Source organism: Triticum urartu, chromosome 3A (assembly GCF_056163025.1).
Source record: "Triticum urartu cultivar PI428250 chromosome 3A, HENAU_Tu73, whole genome shotgun sequence".
Classification (NCBI taxonomy): Eukaryota; Viridiplantae; Streptophyta; class Magnoliopsida; order Poales; family Poaceae; genus Triticum; species Triticum urartu.
Window position 1 is genome coordinate 577,028,545 of NC_141875.1, and position 23,580 is coordinate 577,052,124.

A 23,580-nucleotide genomic window follows, 5' to 3' on the forward strand; every position below is an offset into this window, starting at 1 on the left:
AACCGGGGCCGCCGGTGGCGGGTCGCAGAGGGAGCCCGACGGGACGGCGGCGAGCACGGCGCCAGGGGAGGGAGCCGGGGATGTCACCTTCTCCTCGGCGATCGGAGAGGGCGGGTCAGGGACCAGCGACGGTGCCGTGGGGAGCGCCGTCTCCAGGGATGGCCCGACGGGGGCAGGGGAAGACCACGCTGTTGGTATTTACGTGGCTTCTAACTGAATCTTTATTTTATTAATGAGACATGTATTATCATGAAAAGAAAAATCTACTCCCTCCATTTATAAATATTTGTCTTTTTAGAGATTTCAAATGGTCTATCATATATGGATGTATATAGACATATTTTAGAATGTTGATTCATTTATTTTTACATCGTATGTAATTATTTGTTAAAATCTCTTAAAAGACAGATATTTAGGAAGGAAGTAGTTGCTTGCTACATCTATGCATCTCGGACGACTTAGAATCAATGCGTGATTCATGCGTAAAGCTTTGGCACGGCACCGTACAGACGGGTCGATGACACACGACACGTGTTGAAAAAATAATTGGAAACCTAGCTAGTAGATCCATCGATCGATCGCCATCGACTAATCAAAATCACGCAGGCCGGGGGGCAACACGCTTGCGTGCTCCCTTACTGTTACTACTACATGTTTAATTACTCTGGTATACGTCATTGTTTAATACTTGCACAACTAATGTTCAGTTGTGCTAACAAAGAAGCAAGACTACCGGTCCACGTTGCGATGATTATTGTGGTCTTCTACCTGTTGACGCAATTCACATCTTTCCGGTGAGATGTGAGAGATGATGCGACGGACGGGAAGCTGGTTCCCAGAAACACGGGTACGGTGAGTCCGTGACAGACGGTGCCGCACAATGCATGTGTCAATTTGTACATGGCCGTAGCGTAAACGCCCAGCTACTCGCTGCGGACGTACGATCGAGCGCGCGCCACATTAATCTCACAACCTAACTAAGAAGACTGCGTGGGAATTGACGGCATCCACAACTAGTATGATGCGTATTACTACTAGTACGATGGAGCATCAATGAATTAACCACCATTTTGATGTACCACGTACGTGGCCACCGATGAGAATGTATGAGGCAGTACAGTAGGCAGCAAGTTGTTGCCGGCAAGCAACGTGCACCTGCAATTGATTCTTGCATGGAACATATCCATCTTGCCAGTGTGATCACTCCTGCTCTGCTCGCCACCTCTATATAACAACCAGCTGATCGCCATGGCTACCACCACCACACCACACCCAGCCATCTCACAACATAAGCCAGCTAGCATACACTCCAGACTGTTCAATCATCAATGGCGAGAGCGATCGTGCTTGCGGCCACCATGGCCGCGGCCGCGCTGTTCATGCTGCTAGCCCATGCGCCGGCGCCGGCGAGCGCCATGGACTTCGGCGAACACGACCTGGCGTCGGAGGACTCCCTTTGGGCGCTGTACGAGCGCTGGCGGGAGCGGCACACGGTGGCGCGCGACCTCGGCGAGAAGGCCCGCCGCTTCAACGTCTTCAGGGAGAACGTCCGCCTCATCCACGAGTTCAACCGCGGCGACGCCCCCTACAAGCTCCGCCTCAACCGCTTCGGCGACATGACCGCCGACGAGTTCCGCCGCGCCTACGCCTCCTCCCGCGTCTCCCACCACCGCATGTTCAGCCCTAAGGAGGGTGGCGGCGGCTTCATGCACGGGAGCGCTCGGGACGTGCCGCCTTCGGTGGACTGGCGGCAGAAGGGCGCGGTGACCGCCGTCAAGGACCAGGGACAGTGCGGCAGCTGCTGGGCTTTCTCGACGATCGCGGCCGTGGAGGGCGTCAACGCGATCCGCACCAAGAACCTCACGTCTCTGTCCGAGCAGCAGCTCGTGGACTGCGACACCAAGTCCAACGCCGGCTGCAACGGCGGCCTCATGGACTACGCCTTCCAGTACATCGCCAAGCACGGCGGGGTGGCCGCCGAGGACGCGTACCCCTACAAGGCCCGGCAGGCCTCCTCCTGCAACAAGAAGCCGTCTGCCGTGGTCACCATCGACGGGTACGAGGACGTTCCGGCCAACGACGAAGCGGCGCTGAAGAAGGCGGTGGCCGCGCAGCCGGTGGCTGTGGCCATCGAGGCTAGCGGGTCGCACTTCCAGTTCTACTCGGAGGGGGTGTTCGCGGGCAAGTGCGGGACCGAGCTGGACCATGGCGTGACGGCGGTGGGGTACGGCGCCACCGTGGACGGCACCAAGTACTGGATTGTGAAGAACTCGTGGGGGCCGGAGTGGGGCGAGAAGGGGTACATCCGCATGAAGCGCGATGTGAAAGACAAGGAGGGGCTCTGCGGCATCGCCATGGAGGCGTCCTACCCCGTCAAGACCTCAGCCAACCCAAAGCATGCCGATGCCCATGACGAGCTCTGAATTTCTCGTCGATTATCTAACAAATTATTGGCCCCAATATGCATGATCAGGGCATTAATTATCGCTAGGAAAAAAATAAGCAGTCAATCGTTATGTACCCATCACATACCATGCACTACTATTTAATTGTTTGTATCTAAACAGTTTACTATCTCTAATTTATGCTCTCTCTGAAAAAAGAACTTCATAGATGTGCAAAACTTCGGGGGGGCAGGCCCCCCCCTCCTTCCCCGAGTTGCACTAACCTTTGTCGGTGTTTCCTTTGGTCCGGTTCAGATAAGACTATCGGTACAAAGTGCCACTACAACATGGTACAAAATAGAAGGCACTAAAAATGCTTTTAAATGGTGAAATAATACCTCTGGAGAAGTAAGGAGGCGTCTGAAGAAAACGCATGATCACCAAGGCAAAGGTCTACATAAAAGGAACAAGTCGGTGGGTCTTGGTCTTGATGATGCCCGATGGACTCTGCTGGACCTACACCTACCAGCAATCCATCTGTGCAGTCATTTCTTCTGAAGTTTCTTAAGCTAACCCCTTGTCACCAGCTAAGAGCGAAATGTCTTCTGAACTTGTCATTCCTTCTGAAACGTTGTTGATGTTTGCTGCTTTTAAGTACGTCTAACTCTTGTTCCATAAGCAACATGGGACTAAAATGGTTGGAGTTTGACCAACCTCGCATGACGTGACGGGACCGAGCTGGACCATGGCGTGACGGCGGTGGGATACGACACCACCGTGGATGGCACCAAGTATTGGATCGTGAAGAACTCGTGGGGGCCGGAGTGGGGTGAGAAGGGGTACATCCGCATGAAGCGTGATGTGAAAGACAAGGAGGGGCTTTGCGGCATCGCCATGGAGGCGTCCTGGCCCGTCAAGACCTTAGCCAACCCGAAGCATGCCAGTGCCAATGACGAGCTCTGAATCTCTCATCGATTGTCTAGCAAATTATTGGCCCCAATATGCATGATCAGGGCATTATCGCTATGGAAAATAATAAGTAGTCAATCGTTATGCACCCATCACATATAGTGCACTACTACTTAATTGTTTGTATCTAAACAGTTCACCATCTCTTATCTATGCTCTCCCTGAAAGAAAACTTCATACACAGGGAGGGCCATGCCCCCCCCCCCCCCAAGTGTGGTGGACTTGGGGTGCTTAAAACGGACAAGTTTGCGCAGACATTAAGACTTCGTTGGCCTTGGTATGAGTGGAAAGAACCAACCAAATTGTGGGTGGGGTTAGAAAACCCATGTGATGAAGAGGATCTTGATTTTTCTATGCTTCCACCACCATCATGGTTGAAGACGGGGCAGAAACACCCTTTTGGGGCTCCCCCTGGCAGCTTGGATGAAAGCCTAAGGACACCGCCCCTCTAATTTTTGAGGCCTCGACGAGAAAATGTTTGGAAGGTACGTGAGGCCCTTAAGGACAACACTTGGATTTCGAAGATCAATCCCTCCATAGTTGTCACCGCTGACCACATCCAGGAGTTCTTCACTCTTTGGATGCTCGTTCATGACTTCCAGCTAGATGTGCACACTGAGGATGAAATAGTGTGGAAGCACTCCAACATTGATGTTTACTCGGCAGCCACAGTATACAAGGCCCAATTCTTGGGCATGGTCATATCTCCTTTGGACCGCATGATTTGGAAGGCTTGGGCACCTCCAAAAGTCAAGTTCTTTGCTTGGTTGCCTTGCCTTTGCAAGACCGGATTTGGATCGCCGATAGGTTGGAAAAGAGGGGTTGAAAAAATTGTGGTCTTCGCCCCTTTGCAAGAGGATGCAAGAATCTAGGGCACACCTTTTCTACAAATGCTGATACACCCTGAGGCTTTGCAAATTTGTGATCGAAAATCTTGGGCTGTCACAGATGGATACTTCCGCATGGCATCTTGAGAAATTCGTCAAAAATTAGTAGTCAAAGAGTTAAGCACGAACAACCATAATAGAAAGGCCTTGGCCTCCCTCACCATGCTCGTCTCTTGGACTCTTATAGAATGAAAGAAACTCTCGTATTTTCTGCTACAAGAGTGCTCCACCATCAATCTTGCGCAACATCATCTTGAACGAGGCAGAGTTATGGTCCATCATATCATAGGGAAAAAAACCTAGGAAAAATTGTATCACGAGAGTAATTTTCATGTGGCGTTTATGGGATATTTGTAGAACTCTTCTTTCCTTAATTAAGGACCATGATAAGTGTCACACATGTGGGTTGAAGGAGCTCAGGCCACACGGCCTTCTAGCCACCCATTGTGACACGTCAGTCTTTTTATTTTTTTTGGCATGCGTGCAAACAGGTAAGACAACAAATGATGTCAGCAGGGATCTTTTGGGATTTTCAAACTTTCAAATGTTTTATCTCTTAAATGACAAATCCGATTGAAAATCCATTTTCACCACTAAATCCGTCGCGACGAGAACTTCAAAATCAAATCCATATCGATATGTTTCGACAAAAAAATTTGGCGGTCCAAAGTTGCCATGTCTATTGCATATAAATTGCAATGGTGTTTACACTGAAATTGCCATGATATCTTTCAACTACTTTTTCTTCTACGTTTAAAGGAAATTTTGACATGTTAAAAAAAGAAATTAAGAAACTAAACTTGTCATGGTGAATTACTAAAATTTGCCATGATCCATGAAATAATTTTGACATGGTTCATAATTAGAAAGAAATCCGTCGTCCGTTATTTTTAAAATGCATGGTCAATGGCTCAAATTTGCCATGAACTAGAAACTTAAATTGCCATGGTGAATTACTTAAATTTGTCATGATACATGCACAAAAATTTGCCATGGTTCATACAAAAAATAATTTCCATGGTCAAAATACTAAAATTACCATCATGAATTACTAAAAGTTGTCATGATCCATGAGTTAAATTTGTCGTGGTTAATTACTAAAATTGCCATGATCAATTAATAAAACTTGCTGTGAAAAGTAGTTGAAATACAATAGTAGTTTTAAATCTAGAAGAAAAAAAATAAATAGGACATATCATTGCAACTTTAGTGTAAACACTATGGCAACTTCAGTGTAAAATCATGGCAACTTTTGGCCCAAGAAAAAGTCATCGAAACATATTAATATTGTATTTAGTTTTGAAGATCTCGTCTAGACGGATTTAATGTTGAAAATGGATTTTAATCGGATTTTTTATTTAAGAGATAAAATATTTGTAAGTCTGAAAAACCAAAAAGATTTCGCTGATGTCATTTGTTAATGTGGTAAAATGGATAGCAATGATGACGTTTGAATCATATTGCTTTGTGCCACACATGTGGCCCTTATCATTTGGGCTAATTAATATACGAGGCAAATATTTTCTGTCCATTTAAAAAAGAAAAAAAAAAGAATATTCGATGACATGCTAGATAGTCATGAGTTAAGCTCCCACAAAATGCTGGCATGTGGTGGCCCAAGGCTTTGGGCAACTTTGATGGCCCCACATGTAAGTGGGTGTCTCATAGGTGCAGCGTTTTAGGCCCACTAGCAGCCAATTCTGCTAGTCGTAACCCAGTCTCATCTTTTTGCACCTTTTCTTCCGTTGTGTTCCTACTCAATCTGCTTTAGAGCATCTATAGCTGAACCTGGCAAATTCGACCACTTAAACGTCTACGGACGCATGGGACGTGATCGTAGACAACGATGGACGGCCCCTCAAATATCCTATTGAACAATCACACTCCTTAACCCTCAAGCTCATGTACGTTGATCATATAGTGCAAATTTATCACAATTAAGTCCATACAAAACGAGCCAAAAGCTAGCCAAATTTAGTGGTCTATATCCGCAACACTATTAAGGACCGTTCATCTGCGCGGCAAAGCGCGCCTTTCCATCTACTAGTATTCCCGAGGAATATGATACCCGTCTCTCGTCGGCTCATCTGTTGAGTTCGTGCGCGGAGCATCTCATCTGACGGAAAGCGAAGATGTAGCGAAATGCGTCCCCATCTCTCTCACTTCACCAGGAAGCTGAGTATATGTCATTTGCCTATATATGAAGCACAGTTCTTTCTCCACTTCGCTGCATCCGAAGTTTGTCCTTCGTACAGCAGTGATGCAGATGAACAACAAGGAGCCGGCCGCCGACGGCAAGTCGCCGACTACCATCTGTAGCAGGCTTCAGAGAGCCTTCCACGCCCGGCCGGTCTTCGGGCCTCTTCGCCGCCTCACGGGCCAACCCCACGACGGCGGAGCTGCCGCTACCGGCGTACCGGGGGGAGCGCCTGCCGCGACGCACGGTGCTGCACCGCCACCGGTTGTATTGCCGGCACGTGCACCGGCGCCGTCTCCAGTAGGCAAAGCTCCCGCACCTAAGGCGGCACCGGCGATCGTGCCAGCGGCGCCCCAGAAACCGGCTGCTGCCAAGGGAGGTGGCAAGCCTGGGCAGGTCCTCGGGAGCACTTCTACCGTCGCGGCAACCACGAGCAAGGTTCCCGAGAAGGCGGCAGGGGGGATCCCAGTTCCGGTGCCACCGCCGGCGGTCATGGCTGGAAGGCCGGCAGCGGACGCGAAGGCTGGGGACAACAAGGCGCAGCAGACAAAGGGGAAGATCAGGGTGAGCTCCAGGGTCCGCAAGGCCTTAGCCTCATCCAAGTAGAGGGATGATCAACTGAATCGCCAGGGTGCGCGCCAAGAACGGAGCTAGCTGAATTACGCATCTCCAAAGCCATTCTCTGTTACCAGTGTACTGTTTTTTATTTACCGATTTTGAGCTAGGCTCTCCGTTCTGCTGTAACTTCAGATTTTCTTCTTGTTGATGGATTATCACTTGGGGGATCACCAGGAGGGAAAGTCACAGAAACTGGGCCGGATTGTACCAGCAATAATATTCTTGGCTCGAGTTCTTTGATGCTACACATCATATAAAAAAAGCTTTGTCTAAAAAATCACATAAAAAAGCTCACTCGAGAACGAATAGCGGATATATTTATTATGACTTTATTATACCATCCTTCGCCGAACTGCAATGTCCTCCAAATTGACGCAGCTCTTGGAGGCTTAAGGGTGTTGGTTCTGAACTTTTGATAGGTTTGTTCTGAACTTCTGATATGCCAAACAAGTCAGAACTTCTGATAGGTGATCAGCATTACAACTTCTCGATTCGCTGAATGATCAGGTCTCTCTCCTCGTCAAGTTCATCTTCACCTGTAAAATGGAACAAAAAAACTTACATATGCGGGTTTTTGTGGTGGTTGACATCATGGCTTCAAGTCTAAACTCAGAACAACCAGAAGCGGGTTTCCTGACTACTCCATCCTTCTTTTGCACTTTTAAGCTGGTCTGTAATGGGCTCTAAGATGGAAACTTCACAGCACTACCTTTACTTGCAGGAAGATCGTGGAGTAGTTTCAACAATTCTTTGCGATTGTCTCGTAAAGCTTCAATAATACCAGGAGGCTTGTTTGGATTGGCAACGAACACCTAATTCCACACAGGGAAATGGACCAACAAAAATTGTTACAAGGAATTTGTTTGACGGGGAAATACAGTGTACGTGCACTTGAAGATGGTACCTTAAAAACGTGGAAGGCACATATTTTGATATTTTTGCTTGAATCCTACAAAGGATGCCGGTTAGTAGTAACACTCCTACAAATAGATAGGATCTGTACATACATAATATTTAATAATATTTGTGCAGAAATGGAGAATCTTTCATGCAAAAAATCAATGTTAAGAAAGTTTGCAAGCTTTTATTTCTCATAAATGAAGCCTTTCAAATGTATATTCACGTCTGAACTTCCAGACAACTGCTGGAACATTTGGCTAAGAGATAAGAATGTTCAAGACAGTATTTTTTTTTCTTTTGACAGAACCTCGTCAAGAGGGCTGGGAGCTCTTGCACACTCATATAGAAGACAGGCCCAGTTTAAAAGAGTAATATAATGCTTGAGTTTTCACAATGATGGGCCTTCACTTAGCAGCCTATAAACACTTAGTCAAGCAGTTACTCTATGTAGTCTAACCTAGTACGTAGCTACCAAAAAAGCTTGTACATATGCCTCCCTTACTGTTTTACGCTCAAAATGTATAGTTTTCTACAGGTTAGAAGTCATTTATGCGCATTTTCGAGCATTCTACACTACTAGGTCCTGGAGTTCTTCACCTGATCAAGCAGAACCTTCGCCTTCTCCAGCCCACTACCTCTGTTCATTGGCTATCTGACTGTGAGAATGAACCACCCCTAGGTCTGATTAGTGTATGTTTACTTATACTTCAGGGACCAGGGTGCGTTGTGGGCGGCCATTGGCCTTTCGCTTTGTAATGCTAACTCTGTAAAACTCTTTTTATTTTAAATATAGGCAGATCACTAACAGTTCCTCATTAAAAAACCGCTGACTACCTTTTACGTCTTAAGTTCAAGGTGGAATAACAACTACTGAAATGGAATCTAAATAATATTACAATCTATTAATTTGACCTTAAAAAACAATCTATTAATTTCCATAATATCCATAGAAAAATCATATTAGTGAGGCTTTTAAATACGAACTTAACAAGAAACAGAGTAATGAATAACCAAAATAGGCTATCTCATTGTCACGTAATTCCCAGATGAACAGTAAAATGTATACTATAACTGATACCTTCAGTAGACCAATCATAATATTTAGGAAACGAACTTCCTGAATGTATCGCTTCATTATTTTAGAGTTTGAAGGCTCCAATAGAAATTCTGAAAGGAACTGAAAATACAGACACCAATATCAGTTTCTTTTCCATGTGAATGAGATGATTAGCTAGAGCATCAAGTCTGACCTTCACCGACTGACGCCTTGTTACATAATTAGCTGATGTTAAGATCCTTGTGTAGCGTTCAAAGAACTGAACAAAATATTTTACAGTGTTAGTGACAACAGGAATGGAACTATCCACTATGTTATGTTAGACTGTTAGTGATCTGGTTGGCGGAGTCAAGTATTTATGTAGGCATTAGGGCAAGCAACAATGAAAGTGCAAATCTGTAAGTGTATCAGAAAATCAGAAGGCAGAGTCAGAGAGGTAATAATCCGACAATGATGGCATACAAAAATATGAACTCAAAAATAAGAAATGTTATTTCATTTTGATTGCATGAATGCAGATTTTTTTCAGCAAAAGAGAGTGACCTGCTCGTAGTGGGAGCTCAAGTACACGGACACAACACTTTCATGTTTGGTAAGCAAATCCTGCAAACATCTTGTCAAGAACGACCATTCAATATTTGATAAAGAGTAAATTTACATAAAGATAAATCTGAAAATATGGATTTACCTTGAAGGTGTATAGAGCATCAGAGGCAATGTCGAAGTTCGGCAGCTCAACATACTCGAAAAACAGCTCAAAGCTATTGGATTCCAATATATATCTGAAAGGGCGCTACAAAATCATATATGTGCAAAATTGAATTAACTAGTTATCAAACTATTTTATATTTCAGAATATGTTGTGCTTATGGTTAATAACCACCTCATCCCAGATCCGGGCCCTTTTGGGCCCGATCTGGGTCAGGGCGGGTTGGTCTGGCCTCCGACGGGCCTCCTCCGGCTGGGCTGGCGGGATGCGGTCGTTGGGATCGGCGGCTCTGCGCTGCGTCGGCTGCAGCGCAGCGGCAGGAGCTTAACTGGCCTGATCTGGGCCCGGCTGGGCAGGGGGTCCAGCATGCTCCCGCGCCTGCGTCCGGTCTGCTACGGCTTGTGCCAGTGGAGGTTGTCCCCTCCCACGTGGCTGTGGTGCTCCCGGTCCCAATCGGCGGTGGTCTCGCTTGGTTCGGCCGGCCTCGCAGCGTCTGCGGTGGAGAGACGACGGTGGTGTCCTCGTGACTGGTGGCGCAGGTTGGTGGGCGGTTGGCATGGTGGAGCCGCCGGTTAGTCCTGGGTTGTGGGTATGAAGGGCAGGGCAAAATCCCTCTCGGGTCCGCCCGGCACCGGCGCGGTGACGCCTGTGGGCGCCATCAACCTTCTTGAAGGGCGTCGGGAGTACCTCTCGCCCGCTTCCCTCCGTGTACCGGGAGAAATCCTAGGATTCGTCCGGGCAGCAGCGGCGTCGTCGTCGCAGTCCTTCTTGAGGGTGTTGCTTGGTTCACGGCGACTCGATGGCATTGGAGCGTGGTGGATGTTTCCGGTGGGCGCAGCGGTTGCGGGATGCCTCAGCTTTCGTTCATCCGGTGCTGCCGGCATTTCTTTCTCTTGATTTTTTCTTGTTTTTCTTTTGGGCATGATTGTGCTATTTGCCCCAGCGTCGAACTTCTGGATGTATCGGGTGGTTGCTATATTAATATAGCGGGGCGAAAGCCTATTTCGGTAACAAAATGATTCACCGACGATACTTTTGTGGTAAGGTGAATGTGAGAGACAAAGCTGTTTCAAAGGCTAAGTGGATAACAGCACAATAATTGTGGTGAAGAAAGAAGGACATGTCTGGTAGATATTAAATTTGAATCGGTAAATTTAAAGTATTTTACATTTTATTTCAGAAGAAAGGTGCAATAATGCATCTAAGGCAAACAGCTTTATGGTTGTTCAACCTTGTTTTCATAGTAAATGCTATTGAAGGCAATCAATTCTTTTCACATATTCGTGCATAGCCAAAGATTCCTAGCATGGGAAAATTAAAACGCATCAACTTGTTCTTCATGTTATATTATTTTGTACGCGTACATCTTGTGCTACATTTAGCTCAGCACAGATTTACCAAGAAAAAGTTAGGTGCATATATTATAGTAGTCCCAAACAAAATAATGTCCCAAGTAGATGAAGAGTTTGAAGCCTTACTTTGCAAGGGTTGGATGTTTTATGCATTCTCTCACCATAATCCCACAGTTCAGTGCAAGGTCCGACTTCTTGTAACTGTTGCAAGAGTTTACCAATCAGGCTTACAAAGATACGGTATACCAAGGAACAGCAACTATTATTAGAAAGCTGTTGCAGAAGATTTAAATCATGGACTGCAAGGCTTCAAGTGCAAGACCCTTTGGTAAGTGCCAATTACAGAAGTCCATATTAATGATACGGAAAATCAGGTAAATTAAATAATTTTAAGGAAAAGCAATTTGATATACATGCAAACAGAGGATATCTTGTAAACTATCTCTGCATTCATTTTCACTGTTCCAACTGGAATTAACTGGAGAAGTAGATGACTTGCCAAACAACTAGGAAATCTAAAAGCTCCACGTGATCTTCAATATACTTCACACAGCAATAATTCTCATCAACTTTCTGCCCAAGCAAAATGCACCAGCAAATAACCAAATCTTTTCTTACCTGCAATTCAGAGCTGGCGAGTTCAGTACCTGAGTAATACTCGCTCCACCCCATCTAGATACATCCGTTTGAGCGTCAATTAATATGGGACGGAGGCAGTAATAGATTAAAAAAAAGAGATAAACACATTTAGTTGATAAGCGACATACTCCCCAACCCAAGGAAGGTAGATTCTGAACAAAGAGGGAAAGCACGCCCTCCTTGCAAATTTCAAGTGCTATTTGCAGGACTTGCTCTTGATTTGCTCCTGCTTCTCCATCACCAGAGAGCACTTGCCGCAACGAGGAGATGTTTTTCTCAACCTCTTCGAGAGCCTAAGAAGATACACAAATTAGGAGTCATTTGTACATCACAACTGCGTTGGACGACTTACCAGAAATATATATGACTTCTTCTCTACAACATGACCAAATTGCAAACATCATCATCATGCATTATTTTGATCTAGATTCTAGAGCTTGCAGCTTTCCAGGGCAGTGAAGAATACAAACTGAGAGAAGAAACAATATGATCATGCACACAGAATCACACAAACCCCTGAAGACTCACCCTGAAACAGGCTTTTCCTACCGATCGACCAATTTCAGCAATTTATGCAAACCTTCTTTTGATCGTAACATTTTACTCTCAGTTGTGTGATCCAAGAATAACTGGAGCAGGCACGGACGAATGGACTCCAGCCTCATCTTCTAGCATAGGATGGGTGATCGAGATTATAAGAGGCAGCGGAGATGGGAAAGGCGATTATTACCCTGTCGCCGGTCTTGGTGGGGAGGGCGAGGAAGGAGTCCTTGATGGAGAGGACCACCCCGGCCGTCGACGCCATCCGGAAGAGGAATGACAGCTCTGTCGCTCTGTCGTCGCCTCGCCGGCACCGGAACGGAATGACGCTGTATCTGTCGCGGGATCGGGCGGTTGCGGTGGCCCGCCCTTGCAGCGTCTAGCTTTTGCGTTTTAAACCTCTCTTTTTTTTTTGCGAATACACTCTTTCTTTCTTATACACTTCCTATGTTTATTTTAAGGGCTAAAAGCGGAGTCGATCATGTAAATAGGGCTGAAAGTGGAGTGGATCTTCTAAACACGGCTGACAGTGGAGTTGATCCGTCTTTTTCTCTTGAAAACCGTGGAGTTGTTTTGTTTTCCTTTTTTTAAAGAAATTCCTGATCTATTCTTCAATCATGGCACTACAACGAACACTAGAAATAATAAAAATTACATCCAGATCTGTAGACCATCTAGCGACGACTACAAGCATTAAAACGAGTCGAAGGCGCGTCACCATCATCACCCCTCTCTCGCCGGAGCCGGGCAAAACCTGTTGTAGTAGACAGTCGGGAATTTGTTGTGTTAAGGCCGCACATGACCAGCGCAGCAGAACAGCAACCATCGCTGATGAAGAGTAGCGTTGTAACATCCCAAATTTACAATTTGAAATGTTATACACTAGATCATCATGCATATCATATTTTCTTGCATTTTGATTGATCCTAGAAATTTCACGCAACTCAAGGACCTTCGGAGAGAGTTGGGGATTTCGTTATTTTCATATTTGAGAGTTTTCTCGAATTTGAAAAGAGGATCATTTGATTTATTTATTTCATCTTTAATTATTTTCCGATATCAAAAATGAGAGAGGGAATAATATGACTTTCCCAAATTTAGGAAAAATGAAGATTTAATAAATAGATCAATTTTGTTTGTCGGAGTTTTGTTTGCTTTTTATTTGGATAGGGGAAAATGCGCGTTTTCAAAAATTGCATTTTAGGTCCGGAGAAAAATTCATTTTGTTCGACTCATTTTTAGGAGTCGGAGAAAATTTACTTTAGAATTTTTGGAGCCTGTTTAGATTTTCTTTTCTGTGTTTTTCTGCGCGCGAAACCGTTTAAAAAAAGGAACTCCAGCAGGCCAGCCGGGCCAAGGCCCAGCCAGCCGGCCAGGCCCCAGCCTCCCCGTCGCGCGCGCCAGCGCTAGGCAGGCGCCAGCCGCCGCCTCCACTACCGATTCCCAGGAGGAATCCGTCTAGGCCGAATCCTAGTAGGATTCTTAGCCTCCTTTCCTTTGTTTCGTTTTCCTTTTTCCTTTCTATTTCTTGTCCCCTACCCCAAGTCTCTTCTCCCCTCTCCAATATAAATACCCCAACACCCCCCCTCTAAACCCATCAAATCAAACCCCAAACCCCCAAGCCCCAAGCCGCGCCCCACCCCGCGCCCTACACCGCCGCCGCGCCACCGCACACCCGCGCCGCCGCACCTTGCCCACGCCGCCGCCGCCCTACGCCACGCCGCCGGAGCCCCTCGCCGGAGACCTCGCCGGAGGTTGCCCGCGTCTCTTTTCCTCGAATCGTTTTCTTCTAATCGTTCCGATTCTTTTCTTCTCCTCTGATTCGTTTTCTAGATCGGTTTTTCGTTTCGGTTTTCTTCTCCGAAACCCTAGATCGGATTCATTTTCTTTTCCGATTTAGTTGCCTTTGGACCGTTCGCCGGACCGTTCGTCCTAACGAACGTGATCACCGGATTCTTCTAGGTTAACGAACGTCCGTTCGTATAACCGTTCTTCTTTTTCTTCTCGTTGGATTTATTCCGCGATCGCGATCTCAGATCCGATCTTCGTTCTAGTTTATCTTCTCGCTCGTTTATCGGAATCAGGCGATTCAAGCGCCTGGAGTTTCGTTTCGAAACCGCCGTTCCGTCTAATCAACTTAAACAAGTTTTTGCCCCGATAAAATTTGACCTAGTTTCAACTTGCTAGAACCGAGTTGTTTTCTTCCACCGTTTGTTTTCCGTTTCTTTGTTCGGTTCGTTCTTTCTTGGCAACCGGAGTTCTTAAGTTGAACTTTCTGGTTCGATCTCTTGTTTGAGTTTTACCTGTGCATTAGATGAGTACTTATTGTATGCTTGTTGTTTGTCTGCGATAGATCACCCGGATTGCGCCGCCTGTTACTTCGAAACCCTAGGACTCGCGGATCATCAGCAAGGCAAGTAACACTTTGATCATACCTTTCTACAACCCATATTTTATTGCATTAGATCAATCCTCTCACATTGCATGATTAGGATCTAATTAAACTGTGGGATGGGAAGTAGATGAGGTAGTACCTATCACCTGTATTATTATGAAACCTTTGGGAGTTACTTCTACGTTTGCTTTTATGCCATGCTATGCTAGTAGACGTGGATTGGGTGAGTGATATCCATGACAGATGTGAGTATTGATAATTTTAATGGTTTATCTAAGGTGGCAACTTAAACACACATCTGGGTGGATTGAGGCACCTGATGTCTATCAGGACTTGCCTGTTTTTTTTGGACCGCCACCCAGGCTCAAAGGGATCATAAGATCTTTCATGCTAGAAACTTCCGTGTGCAGCCACAAGCCATTATGGGCTTTGGCATAGTTGACTAAATTGTGCGAACTCTTACCGTGGTAGACTAGCAGATGTAGGGGATGTAGGTGTACCGGCCTACCCGATCGTAAGGTGCTAGCGCTTCTGAAAGGCTATGTCTCGGCCATCCGTTTCTCAAACACCGTGTAGTGCGAGAAATCCAACGGAGGCGATCGAGTCTTGTGGGGAAAAGTGCGCAAACCTCTGCAGAGTGTACAAACTAATCATGATTAGCCGTGTCCCCGGTCATGGACATCTTGAGTATCTAGTACTTGAATATCATGTGAATCTCAACATGTTACTTCTAATTAATGTTGTTGGGTTTTAATTGTTCACTTAATTGGGATCGGAATGCTGTCAACCATTCTCGATGTTTCACAACCACCATGATAGTTAAATAAATTTATTCCTTTGCAGTAGGGAAAAACCGGCTTTACGCAAAACTGTAACCATAGAGCTTTCCACCAGCCATATATGCATATAGTATAGCTGTTTCATTCCATTACTCTTTATGTGTTACATTGCCAGCATATTCCATGTGCTGACCCGTTTTCGGGCTGCAACTTCTCATGTTGCAGACTTTTCAGACGGCGAGTAAGGTGCTCTTAGGTCGTGGTTCTATACTCAGTGATGCCGTTGGAGTTGATGGACCCATTTATCTTCCGAGTCTTCCGCTGTTATCGACACTAGATGGCCTTAAGCCATACTTATTGTAATAAGTTCTCTTTGAGACAACGATGTAATAAGTGTGTGATTGCCACTCTGCTATAAATCCTTCGATGTACTGTGTGGTGTCAGCATTACTGATCCAGGGATGACACCCGAACACAGTAGACTTGATCCATTCGGGTCGGGTCGCCACAGAGAATGGTATCAGAGCACACGCTGACTGTAGGACACGACCACTAAGTTAAAGCCATAGATCACCATTCTCTTCTCATTTTCTAACTCCTCATCTTTTCTACCCTTTTAGGATGACGCACGTGAAGATTAAGTACGCTCAACCAGATGAAGGCACACCATTTGGATTTCACCTGAAGGAAGTCACCAAGTACCTGAACATTGGATTACCAAGCTTCACGGGAACCTTCAACGCCACTCTGCCTGAAGAGGAGCGCTGGAAGATTCAAGCTCACGTTCCGGGAAGGACATTCGCGCCAATCACGAAGCCTATAGATAGTGTTTTCAATGCACCAACCTGGAGTCTGGGAAGGAGCATGGCAGCTCATATCACCATAGGACGCATTGGAGAAGTCTACCAAGAAGACCTCAAGGACACTATCTACCAGATTTGCGGACGCCGAGATGAACAATGGGAGTTAGTCAGCACCAAGAAGGATAGATCCATTGCATCATTCATCCAGGAGTTAAACCAGCACATTCGACGCCACGAGAACCAGATGTGCAATGATATGATAGAATTGAAGAATGCAAAGGCAAGGATCATCGAGCTAGAAGGAGAACTGCAGTCTACACGCAAGGACTACATGGACGAGATCGTAGCTCTAGCAAGACACAATGGCGATCTTAAGCAGGAGATTGAAGAACTCAAGAGGAAGTTAGCATCCACGGAGGAAGACGAGTACGTCGCATGTCCGGACAACTACATCATCATCGATGACACCGATTCGGATCCAAGTGAACCCGACTTTGAAGACGAAGCTGGAGCAGATATCATGGAGTCTTCCACCGGTTCAAATCTCTAGATGACCACCAGATAGTAGTAGTATTTCCCCCATGTAAACATTATAGTCGAGCACTTTTGCGATAGTTTTAGACCGATTGTAAGCCCTTGTTTGATTGATTGAAGTGATTTTGTGTGCATTTGCTCATGTGCATATGGGTAGTGTTTTCCCTTTAGACCTCACTCTATTCTCAATTCTCGTCTTTTCTAAACCCTCAGATGCCTCCGAGACGTGACAATGGATTTCCACCGGAGCTCACTCAGTTGATCCAACAGCAGAATCAATTGATGCAGATGTTAGTCCAGAACCAACAGAACAACAACAACAACCCACCACCACCACCACCTGTTGACCACTTAGCTCGTTTTCTTAGGCTGAATCCGCCGGTATTTTCTAGTAGCACCGAGCCGATAGTAGCAGACGATTGGCTCCGCAAGATAGGAAGGGAGTTGACCACTGTAGGATGCACAGATGGTGAGAAAGTGAAGTTTGCCGCACATCAGCTAGACGGACCCGCGGCAGCATGGTGGGAGAATTTCACAGCCACTTACCCAGTTGACACTGTCACATGGGATCAGTTTCAGCAAGCTTTCCGCACTGCCCATGTTTCAGCAGGAGCTATGGCCATAAAGAAGCGTGAGTTTCGCAACTTACGCCAAGGAGGAAGGACAGTTGGCCAGTACGTTGACGACTTCAGCAAGTTAGCACGTTATGCCCCAGATGACGTTGCTACGGATGCAGCTAAGCAGGAGAAGTTTCTAGAAGGATTGAATGATGAGCTAAGCATGCAGTTGATGGTAGCGAGTTTCAACAACTACCAGGAGTTGGTAGATCGTGCCATCATGATTGAAGGGAAGCAACAGCAGATTGAGAACCGCAAGAGGAAATATGGACAGGGGAAGTATAACTCTGGAGCCCAACAGAAGCCCCGTTTTGCCCCTAAACCGGGATTTCAGTTTCAGCATACCCATGGAGGAGGTAGCTCGCACAACCATAATGGCCACAAGAATGGTAATGGGAATGGAGGAAGCAACGGCCAGAACAGGACCACCCCATCCACCCCAGCCAAGAAGGACCTGAGCCACGTCACTTGCTATAAGTGTTCAAAGCCAGGGCATTATGCAAATGAATGTCCTGAAGGCCAGAATGGAAATGGCAATGGAAGCTCTGGGAAGAAGCCGAACCCTTTCAATAGGGGACAGGTGAACCACATTAATGTGGAGGAGGTTGAAGATCAGCCCGATGCAGTAATAGGTAAGTTTTTGGTTAAGTCATTTACTGCACTCGTTCTTTTTGATACTGGTGCATCGCGTTCATACATATCAAGGGGATTTGTGGAAAAGTATAGCCTGCCCACTAGGATTCTTAAAACACCTATGCTAGTAAGCTCGCCAGGAGCAGAGTACATGGCCAGACAAGGATGTTTCCAAGTGCCATTAAGTATAGGAAGGCATGTTTTCCCAACGGATTTAATTATTCTGGAATCTCAAGGATTGGATGTGATATTAGGCATGGATTGGTTATCAAAGTATGAAGGGAATATTGAGTGTGCTAGTAAGTCAATTTTGCTTACCACACCAGAAGGAAGAAGGATCAAGTATGTATCCCGGCATGTGCCAAACAGGACACAAGTAAATTCCTTATCAGGAGTTGTACAGGAGGAAGTACCAGTGGTAAAGGATTTTCCTGATGTATTTCCTGAGGAATTGCCAGGCATGCCACCGGATAGGGACATTGAGTTTTTGATTGAGTTATTGCTAGGCACTGGGCCAATATCAAAGAGACCATATAGGATGCCAACAAAGGATTTGGTGGAAATTAAGAATCAGATTAAGGAATTATTGGATAAAGGTTACATTCTCCCAAGTTCTTCGCCTTGGGGATCACCCGTACTTCTAGTGGAAAAGAAGGATGGATCATTAAGGATGGTTGTAGATTATCGAGGATTGAATGAAGTAACCATCAAGAATAAGTACCCACTGCCAATGATCAATGATCTATTTGATCGTTTGCAAGGAGCTAAAGTGTTTTCCAAGATCGATTTGCGATCAGGGTACCACCAATTGAAGATTCGGGAGCAGGACATACCTAAGACAGCATTCACCACAAGATATGGACTGTATGAGTATACTGTTATGTCATTTGGATTGACTAACGCACCTGCCTATTTTATGAACCTGATGAACAAAGTGTTTATGGAGTTTTTGGATAAGTTCGTCGTAGTGTTCATTGATGACATTCTGGTTTATTCAAAGAATGAAGAGGAGCATAAGGAACATTTGCGTTTGGTTTTGGAGAAACTAAGGGAACATCAGTTATACGCCAAATTCAGCAAATGTGAGTTTTGGTTGAAGGAAGTTGGATTCCTCGGACACGTTATATCCGGAGAAGGTATAGCAGTTGACCCCATAAAGGTTGAGACCGTAACCGAATGGGAAGCACCAACAATAGTTGGAGAGATCCGGAGTTTTCTTGGACTCGCAGGATACTACCGGAGATTCATTGAGAGCTTTTCAAAGATTGCAAAGCCTATGACGGAGTTGTTGAAGAAGGATACTAAGTTCAAATGGACTGAGGAGTGTGAGGCTAGTTTCCAGGAGTTGAAGAAACGTTTGGTTACCTCACCAGTATTGATTTTGCCAGATCAGACCAAGGATTATGAGGTGTACTGCGACGCTTCACGTCGAGGACTTGGAGCAGTGCTTATGCAGGAAGGAAGAGTTGTTTCGTATGCTTCACGGCAACTGAAGCCTCATGAGTTGAATTATGCCACGCATGATTTGGAGTTAGCAGCCGTAGTGCACGCATTGAAGACGTGGAGACATTTCCTCATTGGAAATCATTGTGAGGTGTACACGGATCACAAGAGTTTGAAGTACATTTTCACGCAGAAGGAGTTGAACCTCAGACAGAGGAGATGGTTGGAGCTCATCAAGGATTATGACATGAGATTGCATTACCATCCCGGAAAAGCTAATGTAGTAGCTGACGCATTGAGCCGTAAGAGCCATGTCAATACCCTAATGACGGGGAAAATACCCAAGGAGTTAGCAGAAAACCTTCGTGAGCTATGTTTGGAAATAGTTCCGAGAGGCTATGTAGCAGCATTGGAGATTCAGTCAACATTGATGGATAAGATCAGAGAAGCTCAGAAATCTGACAAAGAAGATTGCTGCTATAAAGGAGAAACTTAGCAAAGGAAAAGCTAAGGGATTTCGTGAGGATGAGCACGATACCTTATGGTTTGAGGACCGTGTTTATGTGCCCAATGACCCAGAGATCAGGAAGTTGATTTTGCAAGAGACACATGATTCACCATATTCGATTCACCCAGGGAATACCAAGATGTATTTGGATTTAAAGGAAACATTCTGGTGGACCGGAATGAAGAAGGATATTGCAGCATATGTAGTAGTTTGTGACGTATGCCAGAGAGTAAAGGCAGAGCATCAGAAGCCAGCAGGATTGTTACAGCCATTGCCGATACCCGAATGGAAGTGGGATAAGATAGGCATGGATTTTATCACAGGACTACCCAGGACGAAAGCAGGCTATGACTCGAAATGGGTAGTAGTTGATCGTTTGACGAAGGTAGCACATTTCATTCCAGTTAAGACCACTTACACCAGTGCTAAGTTGGCAAAGATATACATGACTAGAATCATTTGTTTGCATGGAGTTCCGAGGAGTATCGTATCAGATAGAGGAACCCAATTTACCTTAAAATTTTGGAATCAGTTGCATGAAACTTTAGGAACCAGACTAGAGTTCAGCACAGCTTTTCACCCGCAGACAGATGGATAGACCGAGAGAGTCAATCAGATTTTGGAAGATATGCTGAGAGCTTGTGCACTAGATTATGGATCCAGCTGGGACGATAACTTGCCGTATGCGGAGTTTTCTTATAACAACAGTTACCAAACCAGTTTAAAGATGGCACCTTTCGAAGCTTTATACGGAAGGAGGTGCAGGACACCGTTGTCATTGGACGAAGTTGGAGACCGTCAATTCTTTGGACCAGATTTGATTAAGGAGTCTGAACGGAAAGTTAAGTTGATTCGTGATAGGCTCAAGGTAGCCCAGTCCAGGCAGAAGAGCTACGCAGATTCTAAACGCAAGGAGACAGTTTACGAACCCGGAGACAGAGTTTATCTTCGAGTATCCCCACTTCGAGGAGTTAAGCGCTTTGGAGTTAAGGGAAAGTTAGCACCGTGTTTCATTGGACCGTATAATATCTTGCAACGTATGGGAGAAGTCGCTTATAAGTTGGAATTACCAGAGGGACTGTCAGGAGTTCATGATGTATTCCATGTGTCTCAGCTGAAGAAATGTCATGCCGAAATGGCGAAGGTACCGCTAAGAGATACCGTGCCGCTTGAAGTGATTCAGTTGAAGGACGACTTAACATATGAGGAGAAACCAGTCAAGATTCTCGATTATGCCAGTAGAGTTACTCGCAGCAAGGTTATCAAGTTTTGCAAAGTTCAGTGGAACCACCACTCAGAGGATGAAGCCACCTGGGAGAGAGAAGAAGATTTGCTCAAGGACCACCCTCACCTATTTTCTAGCCAACCCGAATCTCGAGGGCGAGATTCATCTTAAGGGGGGTAGGTTTGTAACATCCCAAATTTATATTTGGAATGTTATACACTAGATCATCATGCATATCATATTCTCTTGCATTTTGGTTGATCCTAGAAATTTCACGCAACTCAAGGACCTTCGGAGAGAGTTGGGGATTTCGTTATTTTCATATTTGAGAGTTTTCTCGAATTTGAAAAGAGGATCATTTGATTTATTTATTTCATCTTCAATTATTTTCCGATATCAAAAATGAGAGAGGGAATAATATGACTTTCCCAAATTTAGGAAAAATGAAGATTTAATAAATAGATCAATTTTGTTTGCCGGAGTTTTGTTTGCTTTTTATTTGGATAGGGGAAAATGCGCGTTTTCAAAAATTGCATTTTAGGTCCGGAGAAAAGTTCATTTTGTTCGACTCATTTTTAGGAGTCGGGGAAAATTTACTTTAGAATTTTTGGAGCCCGTTTAGATTTTCTTTTCTTTGTTTTTCTGCGCGCGAAACCGTTTAAAAAAAAGGAACTCCAGCAGGCCAGCCGGGCCAAGGCCCAGCCAGCCGGCCAGGCCCCAGCCTCCCCGTCGCGCGCGCCAGCGCTAGGCAGGCGCCAGCCGCCGCCTCCACTACCGATTCCCAGGAGGAATCCTTCTAGGCCGAATCCTAGTAGGATTCTTAGCCTCCTTTCCTTTGTTTCGTTTTCCTTTTTCCTTTCTATTTCTTGTCCCCTACCCCAAGTCTCTTCTCCCCTCCCCAATATAAATATCCCAACACCCCCCCCTCTAAAACCATCAAATCAAACCCCAAGCCCCCAAGCCCCAAGCCGCGCCCCACCCCGCGCCCTACACCGCCGCCGCGCCACCCCACACCCGCGCCGCCGCACCTTGCCCACGCCGCCGCCGCCCTACGCCACGCCGCCGGAGCCCCTCGCCGGAGACCTCGCCGGAGGTTGCCCGCGTCTCTTTTCCTCGGATCGTTTTCTTCTAATCGTTCCGATTCTTTTCTTCTCCTCTGATTCGTTTTCTAGATCGGTTTTTCGTTTCGGTTTTCTTCTCCGAAACCCTAGATCGGATTCGTTTTCTTTTCCGATTTAGTTGCCTTTGGATCGTTCGCCGGACTGTTCGTCCTAACGAACGTGATCACCGGATTCTTCTAGGTTAACGAACGTCCGTTCGTATAACCGTTCTTCTTTTTCTTCTCGTCGGATTTATTCCGCGATCGCGATCTCAGATACGATCTTCGTTCTAGTTTATCTTCTCGCTCGTTTATCGGAATTAGGCGATTCAAGCGCCTGGAGTTTCGTTTTGAAACTGCCGTTCCATCTAATCAACTTACACAAGTTTTTTCCAAGGTAAAATTTGACCTAGTTTCAACTTGCTAGAACCGAGTTGTTTTCTTCCGCCGTTTGTTTTTCGTTTCTTTGTTCGGTTCGTTCTTTCTTTGCAACCGGAGTTCTTAAGTTGAACTTTCTGGTTCGATCTCTTGTTCGAGTTTTACCTGTGCATTAGATGAGTACTTATTGTATGCTTGTTGTTTGTCTGCGATAGATCACCCGGATTGCGCCGCCTGTTACTTCGAAACCCTAGGACTCGCGGATCATCAGCAAGGCAAGTAACACTTTGATCATACCTTTCTACAACCCATGTTTTATTGCATTAGATCAATCCTCTCACATTGCATTATTAGGATCTAATTAAACTGTGGGATGGGAAGTAGATGAGGTAGTACCTATCACCTGTATTATTATGAAACCTTTGGGAGTTACTTCTACGTTTGCTTTTATGCCATGCTATGCTAGTAGACGTGGATTGGGTGAGTGATATCCATGACAGATGTGAGTATTGATAATTTTAATGGTTTATCTAAGGTGGCAACTTAAACACACATCTGGGTGGATTGAGGCACCTGATGTCTATCAGGACTTGCCTGTTTTTTTTGGACCGCCACCCAGGCTCAAAGGGATCATAAGATCTTTCATGCTAGAAACTTCCGTGTGCAGCCACAAGCCATTATGGGCTCTGGCATAGTTGACTAAGTTGTGCGAACTCTTACCGTGGTAGACTAGCAGATGTAGGGGATGTAGGTGTACCGGTCTACCCGATCGTAAGGTGCTAGCGCTTCTGAAAGGCTATGTCTCGGTCATCCATTTCTCAAACACCGTGTAGTGAGAGAAATCCAACGGAGGCGATCGAGTCTTGTGGGGAAAAGTGCGCAAACCTCTGCAGAGTGTACAAACTAATCATGAT

The 23,580-nt window shown here is 45.6% G+C and overlaps 2 protein-coding genes and 1 pseudogene across 4 annotated transcripts; 2 read left to right on the forward strand and 1 right to left on the reverse strand.

The window, feature by feature from the left end:
- The first annotated feature begins 1,245 nt into the window (after positions 1 to 1,245).
- LOC125545170 (thiol protease SEN102 pseudogene) lies at positions 1,246 to 2,581 on the forward strand (annotated as a pseudogene).
- Positions 2,582 to 6,425: 3,844 nt separating this feature from the next.
- On the forward strand, positions 6,426 to 7,225 carry LOC125545171 (uncharacterized). Its single transcript, XM_048709046.2, has one exon. It carries the CDS (start codon positions 6,441 to 6,443, stop codon positions 7,041 to 7,043), a length of 603 nt encoding a protein of 200 aa, XP_048565003.2. The 5' UTR covers positions 6,426 to 6,440; the 3' UTR covers positions 7,044 to 7,225.
- A 229-nt stretch (positions 7,226 to 7,454) lies between these two features.
- LOC125545172 (putative MO25-like protein At4g17270) lies at positions 7,455 to 12,637 on the reverse strand. Of its 3 annotated transcripts, none has more exons than XM_048709047.2 (11): positions 12,443 to 12,637; positions 11,841 to 12,005; positions 11,573 to 11,691; positions 11,200 to 11,274; positions 9,701 to 9,794; positions 9,556 to 9,615; positions 9,206 to 9,271; positions 9,034 to 9,132; positions 7,960 to 8,004; positions 7,765 to 7,867; positions 7,455 to 7,591 (listed from the first exon to the last, which is right to left on the reverse strand). In XM_048709047.2, exons 1-11 carry the CDS (start codon positions 12,515 to 12,517, stop codon positions 7,533 to 7,535), a joined length of 960 nt encoding a protein of 319 aa, XP_048565004.1. In that variant the 5' UTR covers positions 12,518 to 12,637; the 3' UTR covers positions 7,455 to 7,532. The 3 variants fall into 3 exon arrangements, with proteins under 3 accessions (XP_048565004.1, XP_087369529.1, XP_087369530.1); XM_087513403.1 differs by having other exon boundaries at positions 11,573 to 11,745; XM_087513404.1 differs by lacking the exon at positions 12,443 to 12,637 and adding an exon at positions 12,241 to 12,436 and having other exon boundaries at positions 11,573 to 11,745.
- Positions 12,638 to 23,580: the final 10,943 nt, after the last annotated feature.